Source organism: Tasmannia lanceolata, unplaced genomic scaffold (genome assembly GCF_043159265.1).
Source record: "Tasmannia lanceolata isolate RefF3 unplaced genomic scaffold, GAP_Taslan_0.1 ptg000011l, whole genome shotgun sequence".
Taxonomy (NCBI): Eukaryota; Viridiplantae; Streptophyta; class Magnoliopsida; order Canellales; family Winteraceae; genus Tasmannia; species Tasmannia lanceolata.
The window spans coordinates 19,508,904-19,523,636 of NW_027518688.1; the positions used below are offsets into that span (position 1 = coordinate 19,508,904).

Below are 14,733 nucleotides of genomic sequence, written 5' to 3' on the forward strand. Positions count from 1 at the left end.
TTCACTTGAAGATTGACACCGCCCAAGAATTTCCCTTCTCAAAGTACGCTAACCTTTAGACTCTGTTCATTATAAACTTTATTAAGGCCCTGTTCATTTTAGATTATACCAACCGATTGTGAGCCCAAAACCAATTGTTGGACTCATCCAACAATTGATTTTGGGCTCACAATCGGTTGGCATAATCTCAAACGAACAGGGCCTAGTAAGTTGTTGACCCAAGTATCAGAAACATGTACAACAAGGAAACTTTGCCCATTCAGAAGAAAGAATACATGTAACATAACTTTTGGGTAATTCACGAGCCTAAACAAATGAGAAAATCTTCTCTCAAGATGCTCAGTCCGAGTATCATAAACCAAACAGAAACTAATTACTCCCCAATCACCAAACTTTAAAACCTAATAGCCCCTTAAACTTTTCAAACTCTCCTCTCCATGACAACCATACTTTCAAGCTGTCATCTCGTCAAGTCCACTAATAAAAATAAATGCACATAGAGCACTGGTGAAATCAATGATCTCTGGGGTAAGGCACATTTGAGCATCAAAAGATTTGAGACTTAGAACACTGGTGAAATAGATTAACTTGGGCACCACCTTGCCTATTGGCATAAAAAAGGCAACCACTGATGTAAATGGATATACAAGCCCAACATGCACATTAGACATCACACACCTTATTGGTTAGGTAACAGGATGGTGTTTCTTACTACATGAAGCAAAAATAATCAAACTAAATAGTACCATTACAATCCATGAGAAAGAAATGGACTTCCACAACTCACAATCACCAGAGACTAGGGCACTGTAGGTGATCCCAGAAATAGAAGGTAGAGCTACATGGGAACTCAATAGCCAAATATTTTACACATTTAGCATCCTGTGTTGAAGACATGCAGTAAGTATAAAATCAAATCTGGCCAGTTTGGGGCTAAATTAAATCCCTAAAAAAAACTATCACATAAATGCTAGGTAAACATTAATTTCGGATATACTTCAATAAAGAAAGCAGTATCACAGGAAAACTTTATTATTATTATTATTATTTTGAATAATTCCAAGGAAAACCTTATTATTTTGAAACGAAATTTCTTTTGTTTTTTGAATCGATAAACTTTATTAAAGCAGAAAAAAAAGCAAACTAAAAGGAAAACGAAGTGTGGATCCTCTTCACACTCCGTCCTTAGTAAGACAATCAGCCATATCGTTTGTGCTATGGAGTATGGGGGAAAGGAAATAGAAGATGAACAGGGATCTAATATCTCATGGAAAGGCCTGGCAAGTCTCCAAGGGCTACGAGAGGATTTCATCACCCAGCCCTAATGGGAGGCTCCATGAGCAAAAGCCCCTGTTCATAGTGAATCCAGAAATGTATTGATGATGAGGGACGAAAAATACTCGATCTAGGCAATCTCAGTCTCACCATATCCAGATACCCTGTTGAGAAAATTCTGATTTCGGCCTAACGGGAATGAACAACGATGAAATGACAAGATGAAGTAAGGAGAGCCCGTGCCCAGCTTTCTCTACTTCTAAAGAACCCACACCACCACGAAAATGCCATAAGCAAAATACGTCCCTTCTCACCCAACTGGCGATACCACCCACCAGCCAAGAGCATCTTAAAAGTTGCCAGGAAAGTCCACTGAATGTTCAACATGGCTAGAATAACACACCAAATTCTACTGGCAAGCTTGCAATGGAGAAAGAGGTGGTTAGAAGACTACTCATAACTCCAACAAAATGCACAGCTATTTGCTAAATTGAAGCTTTTTAATCGAGAGCGTCAAGAGTGTGCAACTGTCCAACACAAACCTTGGACATTTGATGGCGCAAAGGATTTCCAAATCAGCATCCACCTAACAAAGTGTATGTTCCCTTTCACGCAAAGGATTTCCACATTAGCATCCACCTAACAGAGTGGATGTTTCCTTTCACTAAGCAATGAAAGAACGAACCGATCAAGAACATACCCCTTGGGTCTGGAGTTCATATTCTCCTATCCGTAACATAACTGGCCTGTTTGGTTGCAAAAAGAGTGGAAGACGGCTGGGCTCTTGATGGAATATGAAATGCTGGAAGATGTTTGGTTGCCAAATTTGGGCTCAAATTCCATTTGACTACCAGGCATCCAGGGGACATCATTATTACACTTTTTCCTAGGTGGCACTGATGTGGCGGGAGTTGTCCCCTCTACTAAAATTCCAATTGCAAACCTCCTTTTTGGAGTTTTTGTGAGAAAAAGAGTGGAATTTGTTTGTCTTATATAATCATTGTTTTTTTCCTTTCTTTTTCTCTCTTCCCTTTCTCTCTCTTCCACTGCCCATTTTGATAATGACACCCCAAATATTTCCACACCTCTTCTAGCAACCAAACGCCTTACCGTTTTTTTCCTTTTGACTACCACTCTTCTCCCCAAGACAAGCCTACACAACTTCCATGCTTGTCACCTCCCCCTTTGACCACTTCCACTAAAATCCCAAAAACCAAACAGGGCAAACGGGAAACAAAGACACTAATGGGAATTTCCTTCTAAAGACCCACCTCCAAACTATGCCATCTCAAATCTTAGATAAGGAACTCACAATAGAGGCATCCGTCCCGTAAACTAACCTATACAGGCTCGGGTACGCATGGCACAACTGAATCCTATCCCCATCTTCCCAACGTAAACTTAGTAAGGACCCGAAAAGACTTGTTACACTACAAACTGACCGCCATGTGCGTGAGCCTCTTCCATCACCCCCAAACCCCCCTATATTTGCCCATAATAATGGCCCTCAAAGGAGCATTTTTCTTTCCCTCAGTCTCCAAAGCCATTTGCCTAGAAGAGTTGCATTCCTTAGTTTTATATTGCCTATCCCTAGGCCTCCTTCCATCTTTGGTTTGAAAACATTTTACCCCCACACTAAGGGTTTCACCCTCTTCATCTTTTCAATCCCACAAAAAAAAAAACACGTTGGCGCCTCTCAATCCTCTTGGAAAGTACAATTAAGATTTTAAAGAGCCAACATGAAATAGGTCAAGATGCTGGAAAGGGAAACTTTTATGAGTGCAATTATCCCACCATATAATAAGTAGGAATTTTTCTGTTGGGCATTTTCTTTTCAATCTTCTCAATAATCGGATTCCATAAAGCTTGGTAGGAATGCCAAGCGCAAGCGGGAGCCCAAGTTATGATATTCGAAGTGTATCTTTCGACAACCAAACACCTTCACCAAATTAACGCCCACTAACACACTACCCCATTAATTTTCAGACCCAACACCTCAAACCACCACAAAACACCCTCCTAATTTGAGTTGTGGAATCATCACAAAGTTCACCTCATTGTCGGCAAATTGAAGGTGGGATATAAAGACCCTATATTCCTACACATAGAAAACCACTAAATAACCTAATACACCACATTGTGGATCATCCTACTAAGAGCCTCCCCACAGGTGTGGAGAGGACGATCGGGGCTGGTCCCTTTGCTTCAAGTCCCCCGTGCTCTTGAAAGGAACAATAGGCTTAATATTTATCATAATGGAAAAGTGTCGGGAGGTCATATGCCCCATCATCCACCTATACCATTTATTATCAAAAAACATTTGCCCCATCAAATAGTCAGTGAACCCCAATCCACCATGGCATGGGCCTTCTCCATGTCCACCTTACAAATAGCCCACAATGCCTTTTCTCTTTTCTTAGAATGAAGGTACTAGTTGTTGAATAATGTATTAGGTTAGTTTAGACATTACTTGCATTAGTTAGGGGTATTGTTGTCATTGTATGTTGTTGCCCTAGTTTGGGCCTATATATACATCATATTCATGAGGAGCTCCCAGTGGAGACTCTCCATCCTTCACTCCTCTTCTTCTTCCTCTTCTCTAACCCTAGATTACTTCTAACATGGTATCAGAGCCAATGGGTTGATCCTTCAAGAAGGAAAGAAGAAGAGTATCTCCCTCTATGCCATCATCCCTTACTCACGTATCTCGTTTTCCTCTCTTTATCTCTCTATAGTTTCTCCCTCAATTCTTCTCCTCGCTCGTGTCCTTCCCTCCTCCTCCTCCTCCTCCCACTGCCCCTCTTCCCTTTCCCCTAACCCCTCAATTCCCTGCTACAGTAAGCCACTACAGTAACTGCTACAGTAACGCTACAGTAACCTGCTACAATACCCAAATAAAATATTAAAAAAAAAAAAAACATTTCTATACCCTAGAAATCTCACTCTTTCTCTTTCATTTCGTCAAACCCATTTCGTTTTTAACCCATTTTCCCTGTATCGTATATCTCAAAACAAAACAAAAATCATGTTTGTATTACTTGTGTAAACCCATTTTTGGGTTCTTCTCCACTCCAAAGCTCTCTTTATTTTCTCTTCTCTATAGCTTTTTTGGCCTATGGCCTTTGTCTTTCCCATCTCATCTTCAAGGTGCACCCCCAGTGTTTGATGAAATGTCTCAAAAGGATTTTGTGCCTTGAAAGTGTTCTTTTTGTTTCAAGTTGAAGGCCTTTGGCCTCAACTTGAGGGGGAGTGTTGTCTTGTATTGTTTCTTGTTGTTCTCTTGCGCTTGTCTTGTTGTCGTCTTCTTATCATCTCTTTCTTTCTATTACCTTCTATGTCTTTTATGTAGTTCTTCAAGGCGCGCACCAAGTATTTGATAAAATGTCTAAGAGAGGTGTGGTGCCTTGTTTGTCATCTTTCCTTTGTCTTCTTCTCTACGGCGCACACCAAGTGTTTGATCAAATGTCCGAAAGCGGTGTAGTGCCTTATTTGTCTTCTTTTCGTTGCAAGTTGAAGGTATTTGACATTCAACTTGAGGGGGAGTGTTTTCATTTAGTTCTTTGTGTTCTTAGGAGTGTTGTCCAATTTGTTGTCTTTTCTAGAGGGGGAGTGTTGTTAGTGTTGTCTTTGTCTTCTTGAGGGAGTGTTGTCTTGTTTTTCATGTCTCTTTGTGTTGTTCGGTTTTTTGCCTTAGGATCACCACCACCCTCGGCAATGTGGCCCCACCCCTGTTTCCAGCACTCGAGCGCAGATAAGCTATCTGCGCTCGAGCGCAGGAACCCTTTTCTCATATATATATATATATATATATATATATATATATATATATATATATATATATATATATATATAGAGAGAGAGAGAGAAGGGTTCCTGCAAACGTGTGCAGGTAAGTTACCAGCACATGAGTGCAGAAACATGGGTGGGGGCCACATGTTTGTGGGGATCAAAACCATTCATTTGGAAGGCCCTTCCATGGATAAGGTGTGGCCCAAAAATCAGCCCCATTGGATCATCCTAACCCTGCCATTTGTGGAGGGGAAAATGGACAGAAACATGGACACAGTGCCTGTCCATTTTCCCCCCACCTTTGATTGGGTTAGGATCCAATGGGGCTGATTTTTGGGCCACACCCTATCCATGGAAGGGCCTTCCAAGTGAATGCTTTGGACCCCCAAAAAATGTGGGCCCCCACCCTGTTTATGAACTCGTGTGCAGGTAAGCTTACTTGCACACGTGTGCAGAAACCCTTTCCTCATATATGCATATGAGAAAACGGTTTCTACACACAAGTGTAGATAAGTTATCTACACACTAGCTTAAAATACAGTAGAGGGCATACTGTTTGGGTGATCCAGTAGAGGGCATATTGTTTGGGTGATCCAAACCATTCATTTGATTGGCCCTCACATAGATAGGGTGTCCACACAAAAATCAGCTCCATTGGATCATCCCAACCCTACGATTTGTGGAGGTAAAATGGACGTGTATAAACCTTCACAAATCTGTCCATTTTTTGCCTCCACGGTTCGAAGGGTTAAGATAATCCTATGAAGCTGATTTTTTGGGCACACCCTATCTATGTGAGGGCCCATCAAATGAATGCTTTGGATCACCCAAACAATGTGGGCCCCCACTGTATTTTAAGCTAGTGTGTAGATAACTTACCATGTCATACGCCTTTCCCATGTCCACCTAAAAATAGCCAGTAATGCCTCTTGAACGTGTTCATTTGCAATAAACAGCCCAACCAAAATTTGGCACGCCCATCGATTACAGAAACTCATTTGCCCCATCAAATAGTCAATGAATCCCAATCCGCTATGTCATATGCCTACTACATGTCCACCTTGCAAATAGCCCCTGATATTGTTTCTCCTCTTAGATTGAAGTACTCATTTGCAATAAACACCCCATTCAAAATTTGGTACCCATCTACATAATGCCACTGGCTAGGGTATTGATCTGCCCCAAAGCTCCTCTCAAATTCTTCGCAAGAATCTTTAGGATGATTTTTTATAGGAACTACTAACCAAACTGATTAGATGGTAATCTCTTATATCACAATGGTCCCTTCCTTCTTAGGGATGAGGGTGATGAAGGTGGAACTAGCATCTCTACTAATGTGAACATCGAGGGCATCAAAAGGACATCTCACTTCACTATCTCCCAATTCTCCCAATTTTCTTGATGGAAGGCAAAGGTAAATTCGTCCGGGCCTGGAGCCTTATCTTTCTCCACATTAAAAATGGCTTCCCTCACCTCTTCCAGAAAGGGTCTCTTAAAATCATGAGCACTTTCCACAGTAATATTAGCAAATCGGATACCATCTAAGATAGGCCTACGCCATCTTTCCAATTTATATATATGCTCATAGAAGAACTCCACAATATCTTCCACCACCACTTTTTGGTCACTGAGAGACTGGAAGCCCTAACCCATCATCCAAGATAGGCCTTCCATCCACCATAAGACTCTGAATGTAGCTATTCCTCTCCCATTGGCCAGGTGCTAGAAAAAGGCAGTCCCCACCCTCACCCCCACCCCAAACAACAACTTGAGCCAGATGACCCTGGAGTGTTGCCTACAAGTGATTTCCTCCCACTTGAGAATCACGGCTAACTTTTTTTGAATGGCAAGGATAAATATCATTCCAATAAAAGACCGAGGAGGTATATACAATTGGCAAACCCTTGGGGCAAGATAGAAAAACAAAGAAGCACAATAATAAACACAAAGGAGTAGCCCCACTTGGGCAAGATAGAAAGACTCGAAGAAGGAAAAATACGGGTCTCAAGGTGGAAGGTTGTCAAATAACTCCACCTCTGCCCTCGGAACCCTGGCTCTAGCTAGAGTGTCGGTCGCCCTATTAGCCGATCTACGAACATGGCAAAAAGATAAATGAGCTCCGGACAGTATCTTGAATCTCATCAAAGAAAGACGCAAAATGCCAAGGATGTGAATGGGACCCTTTCAGCCATCTGATCACATTAAGAGTCTCCTTCCACCGCCACTTTATCAAGATCAATATTCTCTAGCAATTTAAAACCATGATGGGCCGCTCTCACTTCCGCCTCACTCGCATCCGCCAAGCCTATGGGACCTGAAAAGGCCCACACAACCAAGCAATGATCATCCTTGAACATCAACCTCTCTCTCTTCTTTCCTCTTTCGAAAGCCTTATGGTTTACTCCACTCTCCATCTACCAGCCCCAACTCACTAAGTAACTAACATCTGTTTTTTAGCAATGCACCAAACTTCTCCTCCCCCATCCCCCCTCCTTGGTTTTTCCTTTCAAAGACTTTAGCTTAACAGAGATGTAGCTCACTTTGTTACTCCAACCCTCCATCTCCAACCACCGCTTACGAACCAGTGCCTTGAAGCTCAGGACCCGCAAGCCAAAAGTTATCAAATCTAAATGGCATACAGCACCACGACACAATCTTCATCTCAAGAACAAGGGGACAGTGATCAGAAGTGGCTCATGGAATGAAAAGTAGGATGCATCCCTAAAGTAAGTGTCCCACTCCTTGCACACCAAGAACCTATCAATTCTCCCAAACATCAGATTAAACCTTCTCATCCATGTGAAACTAAGCCCATTCAAGGGAAAATCCACTGAACGGAACCCATTAATGAAGTTTCTTAACTGTCTCATTCTAGTAGATTCCCACTTTTTTCATGGAACACAAGTGTTAAATCCCCCCAGGTGGACGGCATCCAATTCTATCAAATTAATTTCTGCTGGAAATTTGTTAATCAATTACAAGAGATAATAAAGATGTAATGCTGCAAAAGTACAAGCATCAGTAAGTCCATGGTTTTCACAAGAAATTTCCAAACTAAGACAAAACAGAAGTAATTATCAAACAGAAACAGGGCATCACAGCATGCCAAATGCTTCAGGCTGACCTTAAATTTATGTACCATTTTAAGTAGCTAGGGAAGCAAGCAAATGCACAGAATTATACTGTGCACATGGTGGATTGACTACCCGTCAAAATTCTCTATTGAAGTGTAAAACAGGAGAAATTCACAATATAAAAGAGTAGATGGAGTCCGGGTTCAAAAGCTCATGGGTAAACATTACAGCAGTGCCCAGATGCATGAATAGCTTCTTTCATAAAACCCCAAACACGGGAAGTGAAAAGCATGCAAATGAATACATGAAACACAGAAATGCATTTCCTCAATATGCTCCCTCGATCAACTGGCTCAACATGCAAAAAAATTAACATGATGATCAAATCAAAAAGTGATTCAACATATAACTACGAATCATCACATAGACATAAACCAAGCACTGTCTCCACTTTTCCATTTGATATATACAAATCAAGTGATGATACAGATCAGTTCCAGCGAAAAATCAACTGTGCAACTTTGGTAAGCCATATCTAGGACAAGATAACTCTTGATTATTTTCATCAAGAACAGGAAAAAAAAAGTATAATTAAGGCCATATTTACAATCGCAATTAAATAATGTTCTTCTGAAATGGAATGGCTTCGATAGAGGATGAACTGAAACACGAATATACAAACCGAATCCCGGCGTCTCTATCCCTTCACACCAGAGGGAAAACATCATTATCATCATCCTCATCGAGATATTTGAAGTGCAAGCCTCCGTCAAGACCTTTGTACTGGAAACTTGGGTTCACATAACATTTCATCTCATGGAACAAATTCAGATTATCGACGAGCTTATGAAACACATTGCAACCACAACACTGCAAAGAAAAAGAACAAAATTGAGATTGAATTGAAAACCCTAATAATGTCCAGATTTCATCTTAAGAAATCTAGGTTTCAGCTTGTAAAATTCAGTATTTTACAATGATGGATTATAAAATTCATGAATCCAAACGGCCCTTAAGCAACGCAAGTTCAAAGGCTAAGATCAATCAATTACCTGCACGAAAACTGTACCATCGGTGTAAGCATGGGGATTGATGGCTCGGGTGGTTCGCTGACCGCATACATTGCAGGTGAAGGCAACGCGCATCCTGCGGCGAGGGGATTTCGTGAAAAGAGACCATGGGAAGGTCGAGATCTGATCCGTGCCGGAATTCATCTCGACTCCGGCCGGAACGGAGGGACCTTCCATCCCAGACCCAGTCGTCCAACCTCGGCCGGTCGCAGCACTCAGAACCAGACCCAGTGCCGCATCCTAATCATCAAAAAACAATAATTAAACCCTAATTTTCAAAATATCTTCCTTTGATGGGTTAAATTTTCAGAACCAGACCCATTGCCACATCCTAATCATCAAAAATGATAATCAAACCCTAATTTTCAAAATAACTTTTTTTTTAATGGGTTAAATTTTCAGCACCAGACCCATCTTCCCATCCTAAGCATCAAAAACGAAAATCAAACCCTAATTTTCAAAATATCTTTTTTTAATGGGCTAAATTTTCAGAACCAGACCCATTGCCCCATCCTAAGCATCAAAAACGAAAATCAAACCCTAAATTTCAAAACATTTTTTTTGGATGAGAACCAGACCCATCACCGCATCCTAATCATCAAAAACGAAAATCAAACCCTAATTATCAAAATATCTTTCTCTGATGGGTTAAATTTTCAGAACCAGACCCATTACCCCATCCTAAGCGACAAAAACGAAAATCAAACCCTAATTTTCAAAATATCTTTTTTTTATCGGTTAAATTTTCAGAACCAGAACCATCGCCCCATCCTAATCATCAAAAAACGAAAATCAAACCTAATTTTCAAAATAACTATTTTAGATGAGAACCAGACCTATCGCCACATCCTAAGCATCAAAAACGAAAATCAAAATCTAAATTCCAAATCAAACCCTAATCAGAAAATTAGAAATCTCATTTATTCGCACCTTTGAGAAAGGAGAAAGTGAGAAAGGATTACTGAGGAAGGGAACTAGTTTATTATCCTCTGGATCAGGGCGGAGATCGGAAGCATCGTTTCTTCCATCTGATGATTAAAAAACTAGGGTTTTTTTAGATCATTTATCAATCAATCAATCGAAAGAGGAAAAAAACAAGAAGTAGAAAAAAGAAGAGAAAGAGAGTACCGTGTTGGGCAAGCGTGAGAAGAGATCGTCTCTTTGTAGAGAGATATTTCTTGGGGGATAAAATAGAAGGACGGGAACAAGAAGAAGACATGATAGTTGCAGCGGAGCTTAGGGTTTCCATGGCAAATGAGGAGGGGCTTTTTTCCTGTCTAACTTTTCTCGTTTTCTTCTTTTAACGTGATTTAGACTTGACTTTTTTACGTCAGATCACGCTAAACTGGGGCGCATTATCCTAATTGGGGGGCGAAACATTCTTCGCAAAATATCCTTCCCCATTTTGAAATGGGGCCTACTGCTACACTGTATCAACGAAGGCAAGATCATCCGATCCATGTTTTCTCGTTTTTCTCAACGGACATGGCACAAGCGGGGCCACGGAGTTACCGTTACAAACTAGCTCCCCTTACAAACTAGGGAATTGCTAGCGTCCATCGCAAAAGGGTTTTCGTGGCTGGTCTTTCGCATATCAGACCAGCCACCTGGTTAATAAAGACAACAGCTTTTGTCTCCATTCACGAGGTGGCTGGTCTGGTGTGCAACCTTTCGCGATGGAGCTTAGCAAACCCCTACAAACTATTGTCTAACAGCCAATCTTTTTAGCATATCCCTAGGTTTGGTTGCGGGGCTGGATCGGAGAGTGGTAGAATAAGAAGTCAAAAGGCAGGTGGAAAGCATTTGATTCGTCTAGGAGAATAGTGGAATAGTGCTAAGCAGTATTTGGTTGCGCCTCTAGGAGAGTAATGGAAAAACTAGGGTTTCATTACCAGAAAAGAGAGAGATAATGAAGAGACATAAGGTAAAAGATAAGACTCTTTCCGCTATACTGAAAATTTAACATTTTAGTAGAATTTGGTTGGAAAATGAGTAGGGGACATTATTGTCACGCGCACATGTGCAAAAAGTAATAATGATGTCTAAACATGTTGAGGAGTCAAATAGAACTTCAATACAATATTGGCAACCAAACAAGAAATAAACATTCATTGGCAATTGAAATTCCAATGAATGTTGCACATTTGTGCAACCAACTGATCATCACCATTCAAATGCTGAGATGTAAATGGATGGTCATAACAAAATGTAAACAACATCCCACATTGAACGATCAAAAGTCTATCGAATTAATTAAGAGCTATGGCCTATCTCCCTGTTGTTATCTTTGTTTTGGTTAGCCAATTATCCTGACCTTTCAAATGATGACATGGATGGCTAAAACAAAAATAAAATAAAATCAATGACCCACATTTCATGGGCACAAGTATATCTTCAATTCAGGGTTCTGATTCGATCTCAACCCTGTTATCCTCTGTTTTTAATCTCAGACACTCCATGGAATCTAATGCCTGATATTTCCCGACGCATCCTTCTGGCAGATTAGGTTTGGCAATGTAATTAACAAAGCTAATTGAATTCCTCTATGTTTAAGATATATCAAACCATGCATGAAAGAATTAACTCTGCAATGTTCCTCCAAATGATTCAGGCAGAGTAAGGATAGAACTTCTGTTGGCCAAGATGATTGTATAGGGAATTTCTATAACAATTATAAACCGCAAAGTTTCAATCTTCAGACCAAGTTCTCAAATATATTCATTATGTTGATTCCCAACTTGCCCAAAAGCACAGGAATGATGGAACACGTTAGGCTAGGACCTTTAAACCTCCCATATCAGTGTAGGTCCCACTTATTCCTATGCCTAGACGGCTCTCAATTAGGACCGTAACATTCCACCATACTTCTGCAACCACTATCATCGGCTGGCTGCCTACTCTGTAGTGGCTTTCACTTTGGCCTTTTTACCAAGCATTCCTTTACACATATCGTCCCTTTGGCGACTACCCACTTTGTGTAAACTTCACTCTGGTGGCTTTCACTGTGGCTTTTTTACCCGACTCTGATACCAAATGTCAGGTAACTAACCAAGACACCAAAAGCCCCAGGAGCCATACTAGGCTATCTCCCACCAAGTTCCATACCTAGGCAAGCCCCACTTAGGACAGTTAACACTCCATCTCCATCACCATTTCCAACCGCTCCAACGTGTCATAGATCTCCCCCGTCATCGGGTGCGATTCATCTTCCATCCCGAACGTGTGGGCTGATCGGTCCACCTCTATGACACTACACCCAAGCGGCTTCTTAACCCGCCTCTCTCTCATCATCTTTCTCACCCTCGCCGCATCATGCCACCGCCCCACATCCTCATACATCTTAGCCATTAGCACATACCGTCCAGCATTCTCAGGATCAAGAACAAACAACCTTTCCGCAACTTCTTCTGCAAGCTCCAGATTATTATGGATTCTACACGCGCCGAGCAACGATCCCCAAACATCTTTCCCTGCAATCACAGGCATGCTTTTGATGAACCTAACAGCCTCATCAAGTTTACCCGCACGACCCAAAAGATCCACCACGCAAGCGTAATGCCCCTCGCTCCTCTTCACACCGTATTCCTCCATTCTCTCGAACACTTTCAACCCCTTATCAACCATCCCGGCGTGGCTACAGGCAGACAACACAGAAATAAAGCTGATCTCATCTGGAACTACACCCATCTCCAACATCAGGTAAAACATCCCCACCGCTACATCCGCATCCCCATGCATTCCATAGCCCGCAATCATTGCATTCCAAACTACAACATTTCTATCAGGCATTCTATCAAACACTTGGCGAGCAGTTTTCAAATGCCCACACTTTGCATACATTCCAACAAGCCCACTGCCCAAAACCACGTCTACTGCCATTTCTGACTTCAGAATGTAAGCATGAATCCACATGCCCTCTCGTGCTGCAGCCAATTGTGCACAAACAGGAAGAACGGTGACGATGGTAACACGGTCCGGCATGTTTAGATTCTCATCTTTTACCATCTGGTGAAAAAGTAAAAGTGCTTCACTTGCAAAGTCATTCTGGCTGTAGCCTGCTATCATAGAGTTCCAACTCACAAGATCTCTCTCAGGAATTTCATCAAACAGTTCCCTCGCTATTTTGATCTCGTTACATTTCGCATAAAATGCCACAAAGGCATTCCTCACAAACAAATCAGACTCAAACCCAGCTCTCAAAACATGGCCATGGATCTTCTCCCCCTTCCTTCCATCTCCTAGTGAAGAGCAGGCCTTGAGTACAAAAGGGAATGTGTAACGATTTGGAGAAATGCCACTCCCTCGCATCTTATCATAAACTTTAATGGCTTCTTCGTACGGACCAGAATTTGCATAACCACGTATTACCACATTCCATAATAGAACATCTCTTTCACGAACACCCTCAAACACTTGATAGGCATCTTTCATGTTCGAGGCTCCACAATCCGCGTATCGGCTGACTAACTTTGCAGAAAGAAATGGGTTTTGCTGAAAACCGCTTGTGATGATTTGGGCATGGATTATTTTTAGGCTCTCTGCATTGCCGTATTTTTGCAGTAGTCGTGTGTAGTCGTAAGAGTCCCTGTAAAACGTCCTTCCTCTACCAGTTTTACAGTAAAATCTGATAAGACTAGAACTTGCTTTCGTTAGGACTAGAAAACCTGCATGAGAGCTGGAACAGTGCATTTGGGGGCTTATGTTGGGGTGTGTTTCATAAAGCTGATATTTTAAGGATACTTAGTAGTCATATGAGAATATGTATTATATTCCCTCTCTAAATATTTTGAATGCAGAAAGATTATGCTATTGGGTGGGCCCAATCATAGATGGGGTCCCTTAACTAACTAAATCTACTACCATCATCTAATCAATTTAATTCCCGTGGAGCAAGAGGATAGCGAAGCAGAGGGTCCAGATTTGGAGATATCCAACGAATCATGCCAGAAAATTCCACATAAAGCTTGGCCATCGCGTTCCCAAATGCCCCAATATAACTCATAGGTATTGAGCAGTTCGATTTCCTTGGTTTAGATTTCCTCTATCCCGAGTTATGGTTCTCCCATACTCATGTATTTCGAGTTAGGGATGAAGTATCTAATTAGACGAGAATATAATTAACTAATCACCTATCGATCGGTTGATCAAGCTACACTAAGTATCAATGCTCTACTTCAATTCTTAGGGATTCTCTATGGACCATCGCATAAGGCATTTAACGGAACGGCTGTTGCATGAGACAGCAGCCACATAGGCTCACTTTTCCACGCTTTTGACATTATTAATGAGGTGGCTGCTCTCTCATGCAATATCTGTTCCGCAAAATGCCTTATGGGATGGTCCCTAGCGGATCCCCAATTCTTAAGGCGTACGAATTACCCTTTTGTCCTTGAATAATTATTTAGATAAAGGGTATTTCTAGCAATTATCACATTTTATTCTTGTATTCAATCTAAACCATGATCTATAATCTATGACTGCCCAAATTAGGTCTTACACTATCCCACTTGGACAATCATTGATAA

The 14,733-nt window shown here is 41.3% G+C and overlaps 1 protein-coding gene, 1 long non-coding RNA gene and 1 pseudogene across 2 annotated transcripts; all 3 read right to left on the bottom strand.

The window, feature by feature from the left end:
* Positions 1–522: 522 nt before the first annotated feature.
* Positions 523–6,780, bottom strand: LOC143886213 (uncharacterized). The gene is made up of 2 exons (XR_013253706.1): positions 5,944–6,780; positions 523–882 (listed from the first exon to the last, which is right to left on the bottom strand). It is a non-coding gene; the product is annotated as an uncharacterized LOC143886213 (long non-coding RNA).
* Positions 6,781–8,564: 1,784 nt separating this feature from the next.
* Positions 8,565–10,519, bottom strand: LOC143886214 (Zim17-type zinc finger protein). The gene is made up of 4 exons (XM_077390162.1): positions 10,337–10,519; positions 10,139–10,236; positions 9,191–9,448; positions 8,565–9,008 (listed from the first exon to the last, which is right to left on the bottom strand). The coding sequence occupies exons 1-4, from the start codon at positions 10,455–10,457 to the stop codon at positions 8,844–8,846; spliced, it is 642 nt and encodes a 213-aa protein (XP_077246277.1). The 5' UTR covers positions 10,458–10,519; the 3' UTR covers positions 8,565–8,843.
* Positions 10,520–11,229: 710 nt separating this feature from the next.
* LOC143886215 (pentatricopeptide repeat-containing protein At3g24000, mitochondrial pseudogene) lies at positions 11,230–14,485 on the bottom strand (annotated as a pseudogene).
* Positions 14,486–14,733: the final 248 nt, after the last annotated feature.